The sequence below is a fragment of the Lissotriton vulgaris genome, chromosome 10 (genome assembly GCF_964263255.1).
Source record: "Lissotriton vulgaris chromosome 10, aLisVul1.2, whole genome shotgun sequence".
Taxonomy (NCBI): Eukaryota; Metazoa; Chordata; class Amphibia; order Caudata; family Salamandridae; genus Lissotriton; species Lissotriton vulgaris.
In genome coordinates, this window is record NC_141698.1 from 172,120,933 (window position 1) to 172,141,769 (window position 20,837).

At 44.6% G+C, this 20,837-nt stretch overlaps 1 protein-coding gene across 3 annotated transcripts in view; it reads left to right on the forward strand.

Moving 5' to 3' along the window:
• Nucleotides 1-20,837, forward strand: part of LYRM1 (LYR motif containing 1) — a 105,840-nt gene that overhangs the window by 12,208 nt on the left and 72,795 nt on the right. For all 3 annotated transcript variants that reach the window (XM_086940809.1, XM_086940810.1, XM_086940808.1), the window contains exon 2: nucleotides 16,911-17,069. In XM_086940809.1, coding sequence (XP_086796935.1) covers nucleotides 16,911-17,069 — 159 coding nt within the window. The remainder of the gene's footprint in view (nucleotides 1-16,910; nucleotides 17,070-20,837) is intronic.

Genomic DNA, 20,837 nt, shown 5'->3' on the forward strand with positions numbered 1-20,837 from the left:
TCCATAAATGGAGACTAGCCATTGGGAGACAGAGGCTGTCAATCACGCTTTCTTGCGAAAACGCGATTCGGGGGCGTTTCTCGTTCTTTTTTTTTAAGCCCCGCCCCTTTGTCCTGGGCCGCGCTGTGATTGGCTGCCGGCCCGGGACACCCCCGTGACGCCATTTCCCGGGCCGCGCTGTGATTGGCTGCCGGCCCGGGACACCCCCGTGACGCCATTTCCCGGGCCGCGCTGTGATTGGCTGCCGGCCCAGGACACCCCGTGACGTCAGCCAATCACAGCACGGCCCGGGACCTGACTTGTTTGTGGTTTGTGACACACTGCACTGCCTGTGGGTGGGGTTCCCTTTGTGTTTTTTTTTTTCTTTTTCCCTCGATTCGGTGTTTAGAAAGAAACCTGTCAGTCAGGTTCAGCTGAAAGGAATTCCCGATGTGATGTCTTTCCTGCCACACCTAACCCTACACCCACACCTGCCCGCGTGTTCACTGAGCCTGCCGGATCAGTTGCAGAATATGAATGGGTGAGGGAAATTCTGTCCTCCGTCTCCCATCCGTACACTTCGGTGGGCTGCACTTCGTGAAAGATGGCAGTAGTAACTTTAATTTACCTAGCGCTTCTGCCGTTTCGAAGCACTGTAATGCATTTTTACTATTACCCAATGTAATGGTTCTCCGTTTACTGTCCTTGGAGACGAGAACGCAGAGTTCCTGCGGGCGGGGTTCGAGCCAGCAGCCAGCACTAACTCTGAGTCAATGTGCTAAAACGCCCGCCCCTGGCAAGGGCAGATGATCAAGGCCGCATTTGCCATTTAAACCTCCACGTCACGCCTCCTGCCTGCCTGTATGAGCACAGCCTGAACTCTTTCAGATGCATTCTTCTGATGTCTATGAATTGGTGGTTTTAGTCCTGCTGCCTTATATTTTGTTTTTACGGCCATTGTAAATAATAATTTCAAGGCACAACTTTCAAGCCACGATGTAGTTCACTGATGAGTTTGCTTTTAGAAGACCCGGGATTTGTTTTTTGCTGCCTCTTAGTGAGTGGAAACATGTATAAACTCAGCAGGGCATTTCCTTATTTCAGGCTAGTTGTTTAATTTGCGGGTTTAATTTGCGTGTTTATATAGCGCTAGAATCACTCCCGGGGGAGTATCTCCGCGCTTCGACCGCTGCAAAACCCTTCCTGGCTTCCCTGAGAGATGGTCCCTTAATGGGTATCTCCAGGGTGAGACCAGGCATCCCTGGCGGTCTGGTGGGGCCGTCAGTGAAGATGAGGCAAGCTAATGCCCAGAGTTGCCGAGTGTGATCGCTGATCAGAGTGGGCACCGTGGCGAGAGAATTATTGAGTCCGCTGACCCTGGTCCAGAAACCTGCCGCGCCGGGAATCGAACCCTGGTCCTGGGCCGTCCTCTGCTCTCGGGTCTGCCGCCTCTAACCAGTGAGCCACACTACTTCACTTCACTACTCGCCTGTACTACACATCTGACATTCACTAACGAGTTATTACCGATTGGTGACGTTAGTCTTGACTGCCTTGGCACGGTGACTGTTGGACCCTGAATTTCAAGCTTTGCAGCATGTGAGCACCTTGAGACAATGTGCAAGGTACAGCTCAAAATAAGCCTTGGCAAAGTCACCAGATCCTGCCTTATCCACCAGCCTTTGGGCGTTGTTGGTGCTTGTTGTGTTGTAGTTTTTGCAGAACTTTATTGTTGGGAAACCTGTTTAGCCCTCCTCAATCAAAAAAAAAAAAATCTATTGGCAAAAGCAAAAATATGTTTTGGTCTCCAAGAGCTCACAATACCGTAGTAGTCCCTTGCACTTGAAGAAACTACTTTTGCCTGTGAATGAGTCCGATGCGTGAAGAGGTGCAGTGCTATCACTCACAGTGAAGTTAGCCAGTGTCTGAAGTGGTCTTACCAATGCTGTAAGCTGTAGTAGAGGAAGGAAAATGTGAGTGACACAACAGAACAATAGATGAAGGCCAGCTGTGAGCACCTATAATTAAGTAATATATATATATATATATATATATATATATATATATTGTTTTGTAAAATCAAAAAGTCTTATCTAATGCCAGGCCTAAAAAAGATAGTAATTAAATATATCTTGCGAGCGGTCTCTGTGACAGTAAGTCCGGTCTATTTACTGCATCTTCACGTGGCCTTTTGGGTTTCTCGCCGCTCTTACAAGATGACCGACTGTGTGATCCTGGACAGTAAACTTCCTCTCTGTGGCTCCCCTCGCGCATCTGCAAGGCCAGGATGAACGTGGAACGCGGGTATGCGCCGATGCGCACCTTACAAACCACCGGAGAGTTCTGTTTACATCGAGCTGCAGACCCGGGACCTCAGGAGGGGCTCGGAGGGCAGGCAGACCTCTCGTGGGCAGGTCTGAGCTCGCGGCTGGCATTCCTGTTCGAAGTGTGCTTGAAGGGCGCAGAGTTCTTCCTCGAAACAGATGTGCGGTCAAACCACAGGGAAGCCTACAAGAGGGCTGTGTGTGCAGCGGCGCCGTAGCCAGGGCGCTGCGGGCCCACCCGGACTAGGGGGCAGTAGGAGCCCCGTCGCATCCCGCCATCTCTCTTTCCATCAATCGACTCTCTCTCTCTCTCCTTCTCTCGTTTCTGTCCCGGATCGCTTTCTCTCTTCCTTTTCACTCCATCCCTCACTCTCCGCCTTAAAGCTTGCCCTCCCTGCTGCAATTAACCCCCGCAGCTGGAGAAACCCCAGGAACGGCCGAGGTCTTTCAAACCCGGCCTCCGAGGACCTAGCCCAGCCCACCAGGGAAATAACCAGAGGAATAAACTGCCTATCCGGCCCTACATGGGCCCTGTCACAAACTAGGAGGCTGCGCCAACGCCATAGCAGTAAAACCAGCAATAATTAAGGTTCAGGGGGGTCCTGAGGCCTTGGACGCTGGTTATACTGCACCTGCTGCTCCTTTTAACAAGCACTGGCGTTGCCAATAGGTTTTGCATTTGGAAAGTTGGAGCTATTGGTTTTGCAAATGACATTTTATATTTATATATCGTTATTGGCATTGTCAATAACAATATATAAATATAAAATGTCATTTACAAAGCCAATAGCTCCAACTTTCCAAATGCGAAACCTATTGGCAACGCCAGTGCTTGTTTTTAAATGTAATTAATAAAAAATGTATTAATTTTATTTATTAAATACATTTTATATTAATGTAATTGTAAGTTTAAAATTATATATATATATATATAAAGTTTTTAAATAAATATTAAATTTAGTAAAATAAATTTAATTAATTTAATTTAAGTATTTTTATAAAACTAAACCCTTAAAATACCCCTGTATCCCATAACCCAAACCTAACCCTGAACCCTAAAAATACCCCTGTACCCCAAAACCCAAACCCAGCCCTGAACCCTAAAAATACCCCTGTACCCCAAAACCCAAACCTAGCCCTGAACCCTAAAAATACCCCTGTAGCCCAAAACCCAAACCTAGCCCTGAACCCAAAAAATACCCCTGTAGCCCAGAACCCAAACCCAGCCCTGAACCCAAAAAATACCCCTGTACCCCAAAACCGAAACCCACCCCTGAACCCTAAAAATACCCCTGTACCCCCAAACCCAGCCCTGAACCCTAAAAATACCCCTGTACCCCAAAACCCAAACCTAGCCCTGAACCCTAAAAATACCCCTGTACCCCAAAACCCAAACCTAGCCCTGATCCCTAAAAATACCCCTGTACCCCAAAACCCAAACCTAGCCCTGAACCCTAAAAATACCCCTGTACCTCAAAACCCAAACCCAGCCCTGAACCCTAAAAATACCAGTGTACCCCAAAACACAAACCTAGCCGTGATAACTAAAAATACCCCTGTACCCCAAAACCCAAACCTAGCCCTGAACCCTAAAAATACCCCTGTACCCCAAAACCCAAACCCAGCCCTGAACCCTAAAAATACCCCTGTTCCCCAAAACCCAAACCCAGCCCTGAACCCTATATATAAAAGTACTATAATTAAATAATTTAATTTATTTTTAATATTTTGGTAATTAAAAAAAGGTTAAATTAAATGATATACTTACCTATACTTACGTTGTAATGCAATGCGTTGTAATAGTATCTGCGTTGTAATGTCTTGCGTTGTAAAGGTATGCGTTGTAAAGGATCCTGCGTTGTAATGGTATGCGTTGTAACAGTATGCGTGGTAAAAGATGCGTGGTAACAGTTGCATACCGCTGCAGCAGAGGGGCTCATTCGGTGCCTTTTCACACAAAATTTTAAGGTGCATCCATTCAGGAAATGAAAGGGCTATGTTAAACCTAAAGGCTACGTGTTTGCAATTCTGCATATCGATTGTTGCCAAACGATGGAACTAACATCCCCACAATGCATCTTACTGACCTTGAACTGTCCATGAGGAATTGTATAAATGAAACGCGTCGGACAATGAAAGTCCGGTGTTTATGATTAACTCTGGGGACGTTTCTTAATTTCCTTTGTGCTAACGCAGGGATCCAGTGCTGCTGACTACTCTTCCTGATTGAACGCTACAGCTCGCGGAACCCGCTTCGCGGGTCCCGCTTCGTGGGGGTCCTTGATTGTCATCAGCGAAGCCTGGCCGTGGTCTTTAACGCCCTTTGACACTGACTGTGACTGTGGGTGATTGTTTGTGCAGGGCTGCGAGCGAGTCGCGGGCGCAGGACTCCAAGTCCCAGGAGCGCCCGCCTGACCCAATTGCCAGCACCTGGGCCGCTCTCCCTGCATGCTCCTCCCCTCTCACACTGACCACATAAATATAGCCTAGAAGTCCCGCTGCGCGGGACCGCGCGGGAGAAGCCCGGGACAAGGGCGGGACCGTCTGTGGCCGTCAGGGGCTGAAGGAGGCTAGGCTGGGCCCAGTCTCTAACATCTACTTCCTGCTTTATTGTCTCTGCTGTACTGTTTTATTGGTGTAGTAAGTTCCGAGGTACTTTATTTACTTCGACCAGCCATTGACATGTCTAGCTCATTACCTCCTTGCGTTGGAGTTTCGTTCCTTGGGCCTCTCGATAAATATTTCGAGAAGGCAAATAAGGAGATAGATAAAGAACTCCTATTAGCGGAGAAACATGCGGAGCGTCGTCGCTCTATAGAACATCTAAAAAAAAGCCCTTGTCTACCCAACTTGATTTAAATAATACACAAGAAACGGGCAGTACCGGGGGTACGGCCAGAGAAGCAGATATATTTAATACTGACCAAATTCCTAGTATTTTTCGGGTCCCCAATACTTCCCCCATAATATTAATAGCCCCCCCATCGCCTCCATCAGTCTTATCGACCTTAACACTCCTGTTGCCCCGAATATAGCCCCAAACCTGCATTCAACTCTTACCAACCGCTCTTTAGACAGCGTTGTTCCATGCAAGAATACCCAGTCACATACTAACTGCGAGACTGGAACTAAGCCTACGAACCCTCAAAGGGCTGTGTGTTCCCCACCAAGGAAAAAAAGGAAAAAGGGTGGTGTTAAAAGAAAAGACACCAGTCATCAGGTTTCCCCTCCTTCTATAGCAAATCCTACTACCGATCTTGTTGCCCCCAGTGACTGAGGTCCCTCTAGGTACTCCTCACTTACCTCCCCTTCCCCAAGATAGCAGTTTTGGGCTCAATAAAGAGTGTATCGAAATTTTCGAGAAACTCCTAAAATCATACATGCTCCCTCTTTTGGAGAGAGTTAGGATCCTGGGGGACAAAATGGATCGCTTCTTGGCAACAGCCGCTACACCCCATTCAATGATTCCTAATGTTCACCTTATTCCACTGCCACAGCCTAGTGCTAATACTGCTGTTCCTAGTAACACCATTGGTAACACTAACTCTAGTGCTCCCCAAATGCTATCTAAACCCTCCTGCTCCTTAAAGCCTGTTAAAGAGAAGCCCATGATGGCTTCAAACAAACCAATCCCACCGGCAAAAAAGCCATCTGTAAATTTCGGGGCTGAAAAACCTAATAATTCCACCCATAGACTCTCTTTAAATCGTACGAACACAGTAGACCTCCCTCCTGACTCGGCAAATTTTGTTATCATACTAACGGGTGTGCCCCCGATTTCAAAAGGGAACTTGGAAAATAATGCAAATTTGAAAAATAAAGTAATCTTTTGGCTGAAAACCAATAGACCTCTTCCTGCCCACCTAAATGGGGACATCATTTCAGTTAGAAGATGTAAGTGGGTGGGTCTTCGTCCAAAGGATATAGAGGGTGACATTGTGATCATAAATTTTAAGGATCACAGAGTTGTTTCTCACTTCAGTGATTGGTACTTGGGAAACAATGAGGGAGGTATCTCTACACGGAATCTCAGTTACTTTTACCCTGAGACATTGCTTAGATCCCATGCCCATCCCCGTTCTAAAAAAGAACCTCATTTTCTGAATTGGGCCAACTTCACTCCTTGTTTAGACCTCATTCCCAATCCAGCTATAAAGTATCGCTCACACTCCGAACTGGGCTAACTTTAATTCTTGTTTTTGTGGCCCCCCTATTACACCAAATTTTCCATTTAGTCGCCAGCCCCATAGTTTACATCTTAACTCAAACAACCCAGGTAACTACACCCAACCCAATGAGTATTGGAACATCCTGCTGCGTAATCTTTATGAACCCCTCTCGGGATTGGATTATAATGATTGACCGGCTATCCAACCTTTGGTTCTAGAGGCTAATATAGATTGTACGGGTACTACTGTTACCCCAGTTAATGCTCTATGTTATGTTGAAGTTCCAAAGGATCAGTCATCGCTAAGCGAAAATGGGAGTCCTGATTTCCTGAGCGGGACTGGGGACAAAAAATTGGTATTAGAATTGGTGTTACAAGCTGATTTAAACACAGAGAATGCTGAAATGGTGATTGGCTCTAAGCGAGGGCTTTCTAACAGTATTGATACAAGGAGTGATGATGTTCCCACACATGAAGGACCGAGTTATAGGAGGTCTTTTTATGACAACATAGTCCCTCCTTCACATGATGTAGTTTATTCTTCCCCCAAGGATAACTCTAGAGTTCTGGCGGTCCCATGTGGTACCAAGCTTGGATGTTGGAACATAGCTGGGCTTGAGTCCCGTACGTGTATTCCAGATTGGGTGTATTTTATACAGCAAGGCGATGTATGGTCCTTTCAAGAAACTTGGGCACTTTCACCAATGTTCCTAGCTGGCTACCTGAATTTCAGTAAACCAGCTATTAAAGGTCCTAGAGGACGAGCTATGGGTGGCCTGACTTTTTGGGTTCGACAGTATGAGGGTGTGATAGCGGAGGAAGTTTCCATTGATAGCCCCGACATACTAATGGTTAGTATTAAATCTACCAGTGGTCTGAATATTCTATTGATTAACATATACGCCAGGGGCATCCAGGGCGGTAGGGTCTCTCCAACCCTCCTCCTTTTGGATGATTTCCTAAGCGGTGCATCTATAGTAGGACACAATGTTGTTATGGGGGATCTAAATACTTGTTTTGAACAACTGAGTCAGGATGACAGCTTACTCACCGAGGCCGAAGATTTGGTTTGGGGGATTCCCCAGCTTGAGCTAGCCCCAATAAGAAAATGGTCACAAGCTGCTACATTTATTATAGGGCTGTGCCTGGATCAGGGCTTGCGTGCTCTAAATGGTAGAGTGCGCTCAGATAGGTCGGGAAGACATACCTTTAGTAATGGTAGATTCAGTATCCATATTGATTACATATTACTGGACGTTAAGCTGTGGGCTGCTGTAGAGGATATGGAGGTTAAGCCTCGCTCGGAAAGTGATCATGATCCATTGGTGGTGGAACTAAGGGATTCCAGTTTTTCTGGGCCAGTAAAATGCATGACTAATTTAGTTCAGGACGAAGTCGTACTGACCAATGACATGAGAAGGGTACGTTGGCCAAAAATCTCTGCTGATGTTGATGCACGCAAAGTGATCAGATCCTTGGTTTCCAACTCACTGGCAGAAATTTCCAAATGTGACTCACAGGAGGTTATTAATGCAACCATTACTGATATTCACACCAGTTTATTTACAGCTTTAAAAAAATTGTTCATAAAGTCTATCTCCAAGCGGGGTAATCGAGGGAAACCGAAAACTTCAAATTGGTTCAATGAAGAGTGTCGACGGACCCATGGAGATCTGTTCAAAGCGTTAAAGCTTAAGAACCATATTCTAATCAGGTCCTGTAGGAAGGCATTTAATGTTGCTAAACGTTCTGCCAAGGCCAATTGGGACGAGGAACGGTGGTCAACATTATCCGAAGCATGTAGCTCTCGGAATATGCAACGGTTTTGGCATTTATTAAAATGGGGTTTATCCCAGGAAGATCGTCCAAGCCCCGCATCGGTTGGTCAACACCAGTACTACGAGGAACAATTTAGGTGCCCTAGTAGAGCACAGGATGATATTATCTGTCCAGTGTCAGCCGATCTACTCGAGTTCACGAGTAGTGAAGTCAAACTTGTCCTGCAATCTATCCCAAGGGGCAAGGCACCTGGTCCTGATTGTATACCAGCTGACCTATTCCAGCAAGACCAGGATTTATGGGTTCCTTATCTAGTCCAATTGGTAAACGCCCTGACCACTGGTGCAAGGGTTCCCGAGTCCTGGGCGGGGGCTGAAATCCTGCCAATATACAAGAAAGGTGACCGGTCGGTTCCTTCCAACTACCGGCCGATCAGCCTTTTAGATGCGGTGCAAAAAATCTCAGCACGCCTTGTCCTTGGCAGGATTCAGGATTGGATTGATGAGTTCAATATCTTAACCCCACTTAAAGCTGGTTTTAGGTCTCATGTGAGTACCTTAGACCAGGCCTTTCGTTTCATTCTTCTTTATTGGAAGATGGTCCTTCTAGGTAAAGGTAACCTTTATGCAGCCTTCGTGGACTTAAGGTCTGCATTTGATCTTGTTCCAAGGGCAGGGTTGTGGATTTGTCTTGTAGAATTGGGTATGCCAGCTCCCCTTGTACGCCTCCTGGTGAATTTACACGCACAAACTTATGCCCAAGTACGCTGGGGCAAACCAGTGGAGGTAACTGATAGATTTCCAGTTGCTAAAGGTGTAAGGCAAGGGTGTGTACTATCCCCTACCCTTTTCTCTTTATATATTAATAGGGTCACCAAATACTTTGACAACCACCCCACCGACGCCCCGTCCCTAGCTGGAATGAAAATCCCCTTGCTCATGTACGCCGATGATACTCTTCTAATCTCAAAGACCAGACAGGGTCTCCAACAGGCCCTGATGAGGTTTGAGTTATTCTGCAGCGAACATGAGCTTGAGGTGAATGTCTGTAAGACAAAATTTATGGTACTAAGAGGACACAACCCGATCACAGCAAGGGTTACCATGGGGGGTACATCCTTGGAACAAACTAAGTTGTTTACTTACTTAGGAGTAACATTCAGTGAGACCCTTAGTTGGTCCCACCAGGTTGATCTCATGGCTTTAAAGCACATGCAGATAGGAGGAGCCTTGATTAAAGAGCATAAAGGTTCCTTCACTCTGCCAATTTCGCCATTAGTTAAGATTTATGGATCGAAGGTTCTTCCCTCTGTTTTGTATGGGGCGGAACTATGGGGCTTTAGTAATCTGGATCTCCTGAAAGCAGCCCAAAATAAATTCCGTAGAGTGGCAACTGGTCTCCCACAGTCAACACCACGGATTCCGCTTCTGTATGATCTTGGGTGTCAGCCTGTGGAGGACCAGGCCAGGTTACGACCACTAGCATTCTGGCGTCGCCTTTGGACAATGCCGGAACTCAAGTTATATGCAAGAGCCTGTTTGGAGGTTAAAGATCTTCCAGGCTCTTTTAATATAGGCTGGTTTAAGGACCTAAGAACCACACTGTGTGCCATGGGGTATGGTGAACTGTGGTTGAATCCCGCATCTGTAACTTTCCCTTCTAAAAAGGATTTGAAATCACACTATTGGGATTGGATGGTTTAAAACAGACACTCGAGATTGAGTGCCAGTAATCTTACTGGTTTATTTGTTGCCATTAAAGATGCTCCCAAACTTGAAAAATATTGGGATGCCATAACCAAGCCCCTGGACCGTAAATTATTTCATCAATTTAGATGTGGTTCGCTGCCTTTAAGGGAGTTTACTAAAAAGTGGGGCTCTGGTGGGACTGGGCACTGTCCTAAGTGCCCTGGCCAGGGCGAAAGCTTAAATCACTTTATGTTTGTCTGCCCCTTGTATGTCGCCCCTAAAGCTAAATGGTTAAGTCCGGTTTGTAGAAGTCTGGGAACACGCTCGGCTGTTTATGCCAGTAGAATATTAAAGACAAATTTGTCCCCACTAATTGTAACGGGTGTAGCAAAATATTTAGGATGGGCCTGGATTCTAAGAACCAGGTTCATGAAACTGACCTAGGTGCTTACCTATTATCCTACGCTCATCTGTTCTTGTGCAACCCCTATTGGGCCTGTGATATTGTGGTAATCTAATGTGATTTATTGTAATTTTTATATTTATTCAAAAGAAGCCTGTATAAGTGATTTAATATGGTCTTAGATGTTTTTATACTGTTTCATACTATGTTATTCTCCATGTGTATGTTGTGATGTATGTCTTTTATGATGTATTAATCGAATAAAGACTTCTTTGAATTTGCAATTTGCTATATGATTAACTCTGCTTACGCATTACCGTACCAATAAAAAGCTGATGGGTAAAAGCTCCTTACTTTCATGTGCCGCTCATTTGTTGGACATTACCCTTGGAGCTGGATATATATATATATATATATATATATATATATATATATATATATATATATATATATATATATATATATATATATATATATATATATATATATATATATATATACACTAAACAAAGTTTCTCCAATACCCTAACAACATATTTGAAACACTGGTGTTCACCCGTAATATCTGAGTGATACACTAAGAGGTAGTCCTTTTAGCACACAAGGTACAGCACCTCTCTATCCTTTCAGAAATGTGCTTCTAAATAATTCAACACGTTTGCATTAGTGATGACTCCTCTATCAAAAAGCTGTAGACGCAGACGCGTTTCAGCCGTCAATTTCTTCTGGCCTCCTCAGGACAAGGGTAAAGCAATATCAATGGGCTTGCGTCACATCAGTCGGTCTGCTCTCTATCTCAGAGCTGGTACCAATCCCTGAGTCAAGGCACCCTCAGCGTTACGGTGCTTGCACCCTTAGTGGTGCTACCTTAGACGGTGCACGCCATCTGGTCCACCCGGGCCTCCGTTTCCCATTTGCCAAAATTACTTTGTGGTCTGTCCACCTCCAGTTAAACAGTACGCAGCTTCAATCTGTTCTGTTAGCTCCCCAACTCGGAATCCACATGTGACTCAGCAGCAGGAGGGCAGAAATGTGTCTCTGGTCCATTTTGTGCTGTCTGGGTCGAGAAGGCCTGCACCAGATAGGCCAGTGACTTCTACGAAGCTCACTTCGGAAGGGTGTAATCCTACCTCTAACACTGGTTACCAGTGTGGAGGTATGATTCCAAAGTGTTTGATACCAAACACAACATGCTTTGTTTCAACCGTTTTCGAAATAGCATTTACTTCAAGGTTCCAATGCACCTCTACCTATATGTTTGGCTGAGTCACAGACAAAACGGGATTATGGTCTCTGAAGGCTGCAGAGGGGCTCTGCTCAAGCAGGGGCACCCTCTCACGTAAAACCCAGCACCCTGCCTTCAGGATTGATAAGGCCTGCTATAGGCGTGACTTATAAGTTTTAATTGTAGTGACCTATAGATATAGTGAACCTATATCTAAAGTAAGTGGTGCAAGCACCATCTTACACAGGGCAGTAGCAGACCTGTAGTTCCATTTTACATGGCCTCTCATGGGTGGCATAATACATGCTTCAGCCCATGGGAGGCCTCTGGGGCACCTCTGCCCTGGGTAAATGGGTACCATATACTAGGGACTTATAAGGATACCCTAGTATCCAATCTGGAGTGTACCAAAGTACATGCATAACAACTTATAGGAGAAAGCAGAGAGGCTGTGGTCCTAATTAGCAGGATCCCAGTCAGACTAGTCAAAACAGTGCAACATCAAGCAAAAGGTGGAGGTAACCATAAGAAGCAGATTCTACTTTCCTACACTGAAATCCTATCTGATTCCCTCACAGAGCCTCCATTCATTGGGGAGATCCCGAACAGTGAGTTCATGGCTTTTCTTCCTCAGCAATGAGTGTATGACTTACATTCTATGATCCCTATGCTCCCTATGCTCCTGGATTGGTCCAGGACTATGTTGAGAGTGAATATGTGTCTTCTCGAGTATTTGTCTTGGGAATCCTTCTTGTCAACAATGCAAGGTGGGGCATGAATGCCCTGCAATAAAACCTTAAGTTTCACAGGAGCGCGCCTCAAGGAAGCCTTTCTGATAGCATTCATGTTTTAGAGGAGATAGCTCAAGATCTGCTGTGGTGACTGCTCGAACACAAATTGGTCCAGCCTCCGGCACCACTCTCTTCCCCACCCAGTGTTGATGGCGGTGACTGACTCATTGCTGCTGGCCTGAAGATGCCATCTGGTGGAGGTGGAGATCAAAGGACTAGTCTTCATCGGAGGTCCAGTTCCACATCAATGTGCTGGAGCTGCGAGCAATTTGTCTGACTCACAGTGTCTGCCTGCCGTCCATGGGGAGGCAGGTGCAACACCATTGCCATTTGGTTCCTGAGGAGTTACACCTCTATTTGTGGTTCGTAGTGTCATGGCATATTCCTGATTGTAAATCACCTATAAGGGTCCCTGAATGCCAGAGTGGATGAATTGGCAGATCACAAGTGGTGTCTGCATCCAGAGATGGTGCAGCACATCTTCCGAACGAGAGGAGAACCCTGGCTAAATATTTTCACCACCATTGGGAATGTGGTGACAACATTTTTGTGCCTTATAGTTCAGATAAGTACAGTCCTTAAGAGAGGCATACCAGTTGAAATGGAACAAGGGACTTGATTTTGAGACTCCCAAATCAATCTCTTATGTACCGAGTTCTGAAGAAGATCAAGATTGACCCAGCCCAAGTTATCCTGGTGACCCTAGATTGGGCCAGGAGACTGTGGTACACGGAACACCTGGGCATGAGCATATGTCCTCTGCTCAGGCTGCCACTTCACTAGGACTTCCTTGCTCAGTAATAGGGTAAGGTCCCCCACCAAAATCTGTGCAATCTACACCTATATGCATGGAGATTGAGTGGCACCAATTGTCTGCACTCGATTTGCCATCTGACATGGATGCCATCCTTCCCTCTAGGTGCCTTTCCCGCAAAAAAGTTATGCTGGGCGCTAGGGCAAATTTGTAGCCTTGTGTGGTGTTTGCAAGTCTGAACTCTTACAAGCAAAGCTGTCTGGCATCCTTTTGTTTCTTTTGGCTTTAGCCCCGCAAGTTCTTTTAGTTGGAACCATAAAAGGCTATTTGTCTGCCCTTTCTACCCTCCTACACTTGCTGAACCAACCGGATTGTTCAAATCAAATTTTTCCTCCCACTCCATTTGTGCTGATACAGTAGGATCTTAACTTGACACTGATATTTCTTATGTATACTACCTTCAAGGCAATGCATAGGTGCTTTCTGTGTTTCCGGACCCTAAAGATCATATTCCTCATTGTAGTTACAACAGCTTGGCGCATGAGTGAACTACAGGGATTTTTGTTGCAAGCGCCTTACACCACCTTTTTCTTGGACAAACTGGTGCCGTAGACTAGGGTAGCCTAGTTGCTGAAAGCAATGACTCCCTTCCACATTTGCCAATACATTACCCCACCAGCGTACTTCGTCCAGCCCGAACCCCTCAAAAGAAGAGTAGAGGATCCAGCGTTTGTACTGCTAGGCTGCAGAATGGGTGTCGGTGCAAACGTTCACAAACCACTACCGCCTTGACAGCTACATTGGCAGGACTTTTTGATCTGAGCCCAGTCTACACACCCTCCTCCTTGGGGAGGTATTGTTTGGGTACCTGTTCCAAAGTGAGGAATCTGCAATTAGAATTATCCATCCAAAGAACGTTATCTTTGTTTAATGCTCCTTATAGTGAATAACCCATCTAACCCCAAATTCCTCACTGCTCTCCCAACTCCCCATTCTGTGGAGTGGCATCCTTTTAACATCAAAAAGATTACAAGTTAGTATTAACAGCTCACTCTCTGTTACCAACAGTTGTTCTTTCTCTTTGCCTGAGGGCATTGAAAGGGTAAAGATAAGAAACATTCTAGGGATGGCGCTTATTTTTGGCTCCACTCTGTCACTTCTGGGTCAGTGTGGAGTAATCTCATAGCTGGACCACACCACGTAGCGGCCCCTGGGAGCACTGCTTTAAAAAAAATATCCAGATCCCGACTGGCGCTTGGGGGATAATCTAAGAAATCAGTGTTTAGATCGAGTATCTCCCAGAAAAAGAATGATGGAAGGATTTGATTTGATTTGCGAATTTGTACAGCGCACGAATGTCCAGGGGCGTCTAGGCACTGAGCGATAAGGTGCCAGAAGAAGAGTAAGAGTGGATATTCAGCTAATGAAGAGCCAAGTTTTTAATGCTTTTCTAAAGGAGAGCAGTGTTGGGCTTTTTTTTTTATGTCAATCGGGAGTGAATTCCAAGATTTCACTGTTCCCTGAATAACGCTTCTACCGCCCCAATGAGCTTTGATACATTTTTTTTTTTTTAGGAATTTGCTCTGTGATGATCTTAGCTTTCTTCCATGCAAATACCAGGTTAGGTGTTGTTTCAAGTACTGAAGGCCGTTCTCATGCAATGCTTTGAACGCCAGGTATAAGGATTTAAACTTTATACTTTTTCTTCTGGGAGCCAGTGCAGATTTCTCAGTCCATGAATGAAATTTACGAATACCCAGCAGCAATCTGGCTGCTGCTGCATTGCGCAGACATTGCAACTTGAGTAAATGCTGCTTTTGCAAGCCCATATAAAGGGCATTTCCATAATCAAGTCTGAACAGAACTAATACTATCACTAGTGTTTTCACAGAATTTGGTGGTATGAATGTATGAACTTTCCTAAACATCTTTAAAATGAAGAAGATAGCGGAGGAAAGGATGCTGAGCTGGTGTATAAAGGTTAAGTGATCATCAAATATGATGCCCAGATTCTTCACCTTTTTGACTGGGACCAGAAATTCTCACAAATCAGCTGGCCACCACATGTGCGACCAAAAGGAAGTGTCAGAGCCCAGCAGAAGTACCTCCGTCTTTCCCTCGTTCAACTTTATGCAATCCACCGGTTCACCTGTGTCATACAGCAGTTGAACCGGTCTGCTGTTTCCTCAATATTGAAAGAGATTGACACCACTAGCTGGGTTTCGTCAACGTAGGATATCACAGAGGAGCCAAACTGTCTGCTTATTCCAGCCAAGTGTGTCATATAAAGGTTAAACAGCATAGGGCTCAATGAAGAGCCCTGTGGAACACCACAGGGCAGCATAAAATGCTCTGAGAAAGATGTTCCGCACTGAACATATTGAACTCTGTTGCTCAGATAGGATTTAATTAATTTAAGAGTTGCCTCTGAAAGCCTTTTGACCAGTATATCATGGTTCACGGTGTCAAAAGCCGCGTATAGATATAATAAAATCAATGCGGCTTGCCACCTGTGTCCAGGATTGCCCTCAGTTCTTTAGCTGCCATGACCAAGGCTGTTTCTGTGCTGTGCCATTTTCGGAAACCATATTTCGAGGCATTTAGCAGCTCCGCAGAAGATATAAAGGTTGGAAGTTGGAAGTTCAGTATCTTTTCCAGAACCTTAGCTGGGAAAGGTGTCCTGGAAATTGGTCTCTAACTGCTGGGATCACTTGGATCCAGATTGGGTTTCTTTAAGAGTGGTAGGATCAAGACTGTCTTCCAGGGATCAGGAAAGATACCAGAACAAGTGATCTCTATGAATATTATCTCCAGTTGTTCACTTATGGGATCCGGAACAAGGTGAAATATTTTAGGAGTGCATGGATCCGATAGAGCTCAGGAATGTGATGTTCCAACCACCTGGGAAATCTGTTCTATATTCAGTGGCTCAAAGGAAACAAATAAATTAGACAGTGTGGAGGATGGAGCAGCTGTCGTACTTCAAATTGAATCGGTGTATCTGTCCGTAAGGGACCTGTACACAGTCTCCACCTTATCCTTGAAGAACTGTTCTAGAGAGTTACAGAATTCCTCACTGCTGTCCATACTGATTGGTTCTAGTATGTTGACTAGGCTTTTGACTGTGGTAAAGATTGCAAAAGTTTTTAGTCTGCAGAATTTTTGCTGAGAAATACATCTTTTTCTTATAGTCGGACAATGTTTGAGCATATTTGTTTTTTTCTGATAAACCATGGTTCCTTCTCCACAGTCTCTCTGACTCCCTACATCATTGTATAAATAAATAATATTGAAGGCCCAGTACCTTGTTCATTGGCTTCAGTCTCTTATGAGTGAAAAGGGTAACCATAGGTTGAGTGACCTGTATGGTATATTTGTTCGGTGGAAAGAGTCTAAGCTAGGGCCCAGAGCCCTGCTAGTAGAAACTAGGGGATTGAATCCCCATTCGGTGCGTGCCCTGCATGCCACTGATGAGTGACACACCAGCAGCTTCTGGCCTTTAATCAACAGCCCTTGCTAAAAGCAAACGTACATGTCCCAGAATGTAACTCATTGACTAAAAGGTCTGGACTGGGTGAAGGTGCGAGTATAATGATGGGCGCTGGGTAACACGGCTGGTTAGCCAACTTTCTGCCTGACCCAGCAATATTTTCATTGGTAATTTCTTGATTAAATTTGTAAATATTTTCAGAATATATTTTCGACACTTGTTTTTATATGTTGTTACACAATGACAAAGTAGCATTGAATGTAATAAAAGATTGCCTTTGTTGTCCTAAGTTATATCATTTGTTTTTAGATGACAACAGCAGTACGACAAGAGGTTCTTGGTCTTTACCGGAAGATATTCAGACTAGCAAAAAAATGGCAGGCTTTGTCAGGAAAACTGGAAGACACCATCAAAGAAAAACAATATATTGTTGATGAAGCCAAAACATTGTTTAAGAAAAATAAACACGTAAGTGCAGCTTCATTACTATATTCAGACGTGGGTTTTGTTCAAATATGTAGCTATACGAGAACTGTTGTGATAGAAGACAAGAGTGCCACACAAATCTCAAATAAAATGCAAAATAAAACTGTATCTTAGGTGAAGAGGGCTTCTTTGGCCTGTTTTAGAAAGTTCTTATCAGGACACAAAGGGCTTCAGAGCTTTGTGCAAGGATAATACAAACAGTGTACCTCAGATAAAAGAAAGCTAAAGTAAAAACCACAAGACAGGAGTCCCTCTGGTGTATATATATATTTCATTGCAGGACACTAAATGCATCATGCCTGGCTGATGAGCAGGGGTGGACCATCTATATTGGCAAACTAGGTACTTATCTAGGGTGACAAGTTAAGTGGGATGCCAAATTTGAGGGAAATTATACTTTAAAATAAATAATGGGAATCTGATGGCGTGGTTGCCTAGGACGCCAGTTAGCAGCTAGTCTAGGGCTACAAGTGGATCTAGTTGATCTGGAGGTGAGAGAAAGAAGAGACATCACAAAGGTTGTAAAGAACGGTTTATTAGGACCATGTTAGATATTTGGGGTACCTGTCATGCGATGCACTCCATTCATCTATCTTCACCAGTGCTAGCAGGCTATGTCTTGGGTGTAATACTGTGTAGAAAGATGCAGACATCAGAACGGTAAATGTTATTCCTCGAAAACTCAAAATCTCCATTATCCCCCCCAACAAAAAACAACAGTACCCTCTGGTAATGGTACATCTGAGGTGGGGGGTAATAGGGAGTTGGTAATGAGGGTCATTAAGGGGTAGTTCGGTTGAAACGAGAGCTGACAGTGGACATTCATGTATAGGGAGGGTGAGGGTTGACGGAACTTCACAGAAGACCTTACACATCTGTGCCACAGAAGCTAAGGAGAAACTGGAGGGAAGAGGCCCTGTTTGGGTCCATATTGGGCTATGCAGCCATTAGATTTGAGCCCTCTGTGTAGGACAAACCAGGCAGAAAGAGAGTAGGGTGCTGGTTGCATTGGTGAAAGCCTCTTGACACGTAGCCCCAGGTAACAGGGAGGAGTAGAGTATTGAACGATCCATTATAGCAAAATGAAGTTCCGATTTGTTTATTTTTGTCCATGATCACGCCGTCAGTTTACTTTTTTTTGTGACACCTTTTTCCAGCATCTTTAAGATCTTATTATTTTCCCTTATTTACTTGGGGGAACCACGTATTCCCAAAATAAGTCCTGGAATCTTGTGCAGAGCGCAGTGGTCCATTTAGCAGGTTTCATGAATTTTCTGTCCTACAAGGTGAGGAATGCTTACTGATAAAGCAGAAATAACTATGTTTTAGGCGTTTTGTTTCCTAAAAACACTAATGGTAAAAAACAGGAATATTGTGGTAAACTTATTTAGCTAAAATTGAGCAAAACGATATAGTCTTTCAGAAAATCTTCCATCTTGTGTTTTCTACCCCTTACTTTGTGGCATGTCCCATTCTGCACACAAGAACAGCTGCTTGTCAAAGTGTGCCCAATGCTGGCACGTGAGGCTCAAAGTAGAGAAGTGAAGTCCCACCCATATGGTGACTACCATTGATAATAGGACGTGTTGAGGCGAAATAAACACTTTTGTGACTCTCTTCCTTATTTTGTCCTTTTTTTCTTTAATTTTCATAAGACAAGGGAAACCCAATAAGCAATTGATCAGGGACCTTGGGTATATATATAATTTCTAACCTCATGCGCGCGGGCCGTTTTCCGGCTGTGCGCTGAGTTTTAAAAAACCCACGTTACATGACGAGCTCAGCTCGTCATGAGCGTACGACAGGCGTAACTCATGACGAGCTGAGCTCGTCATGAGCGTCGAAGGGGTTAAAGACAGGGGTCCCTAGACAACTTCTAGGTGCTGTAGGTAATAAATATAAACTAAGTAGATTCTATTTTCTTTGTCCAGCCGGACTGAATTTAATATTTAGTAAGTACATAGAAAGACATTCATACAAAATTCAAGTGAGGCACAACCTGCATCCTACTACCACATTTGGACAAACAACAATTAGGGGAGAAGGTTCAGGCAAGGAGAAAGAGTCTGTAAACTAAAAAAATGTAGCATACTTGAATAGAATGGAGACACCATTGTAGAAGAGACTATACAGTGTATTTACATGCATATGGTGTACAAATCGTCGACAGCGTTTCGACCCCTATGTCAGAATAGAGGGATCGTCTTCAGGACATTAGATTATTCCTGCCTGTATACTTTGTGCTCAAGACAGTACGAAATTCCTGTCCGAGAACATTTAGCAATGATTTCTATTTAATACTCGTTTAGTGAACAGTAATAAGGCTAGGTTAAGATAATTGACCTGCCTAAAAACGGAATTGGTAACCAAGGGGCAATACATCGGGGACTGGATTCCTCAATTGGAATCCGATCTATTTCGTCGCAATACACAATGGCAGGCGGCGGTTGAATCCACTATGGGAGACCGAGGGAACCTCGAGATAGGACCATGCTGCGGGGTCCAAGTGAACGGTAGCTGGAGATGCTGCTCGTGGTAAAGTGAACCACGAGCAAATATTAAATTCTGTCCGGCTGGACAAAGAATATAGAATCTACTTAGTCTATATTTATTACCTACAGCATCTAGATGTTGTCTAGGGACACCTGTCTTTAGAAATTATCCTTTTTTCTTTACTGTCACTCTGTTTTACGTGCATTTGCCCCCTTCCATATTTTGGAAACACTGCCTTTTCTGAGCTCATCACCTATACAGAGAATTTTCAGTATGCACCACAAATAGCCTGAGAGCCATCACCCATTCACCTACTCCGCACACCTCACAGCTGGCATATTCTGCCATCTTGGGTTACAGTCCACACCCAGCAAATCACACAGCCAACATTTTAACCTACAATACCTTATGCAAGCACCTCCCACAACAACTATCCAGCACACCCAACAGTTGTGCTTGTCTTTTGGGGAATTGTGGTGTAAGGCGGTACTGTGGACATGGATATGGCAAGATTCCTTTTACCATTCTATAAAAGTCCCTTCAAGAGATTTGAAAATATCCTCAAACCAAAGGTTGACCAAACCATGTATTTATAACCTCCTCCTTCCATGTGGTCCTTTACAGCACAGCTGTTGATGCCCACATCTAAACTCGAAAACTTTACAAACAGTCAAGCATCGGACAGTGCTACTGTGCAAGCAGATATTCCCCAGAAACTGCTCCAGAAGGCAAGGTAAGTCAGGAAAGGACAAGCTCTTAGATAATGGAGACAGACATTTCACCTAACAGGTGAACCAGTGAAAAGAGAAAAATGCGAAAGGGGCAGTAAAGAAGTGAAAACTATGACAACAAAATCTGAATATTCTTGGCAAATTTGTAGAATTGTTCCTCAAGTGTTGATTTGAGGGTCTTCTCAATTCTGAACAATAAATGCTCCTACAGACGGGTGAGGGAAGCTTGCATATTCCTGTTTACAGCATGATTGGTCCTGGATGAACACGCATCGGTTACAGCCTGATTGGTTATGGACGAACATGCATCGGTTACAGCCTGATTTTCCATGGACGAACATGCATCGGTTACAGCCTGATTGGCCATGGACGAACATGCATCGGTTACAGCACGATTGGCCATGGACGAACATGCTTCGGTTACAGCCTGATTGGCTGTGGACGAACATGCGTTGGCTACAGCCTGATTGGCCATGGACGAACATTCGTCTGTTACAACCTGATTGGCCATGGACGTATATGCATC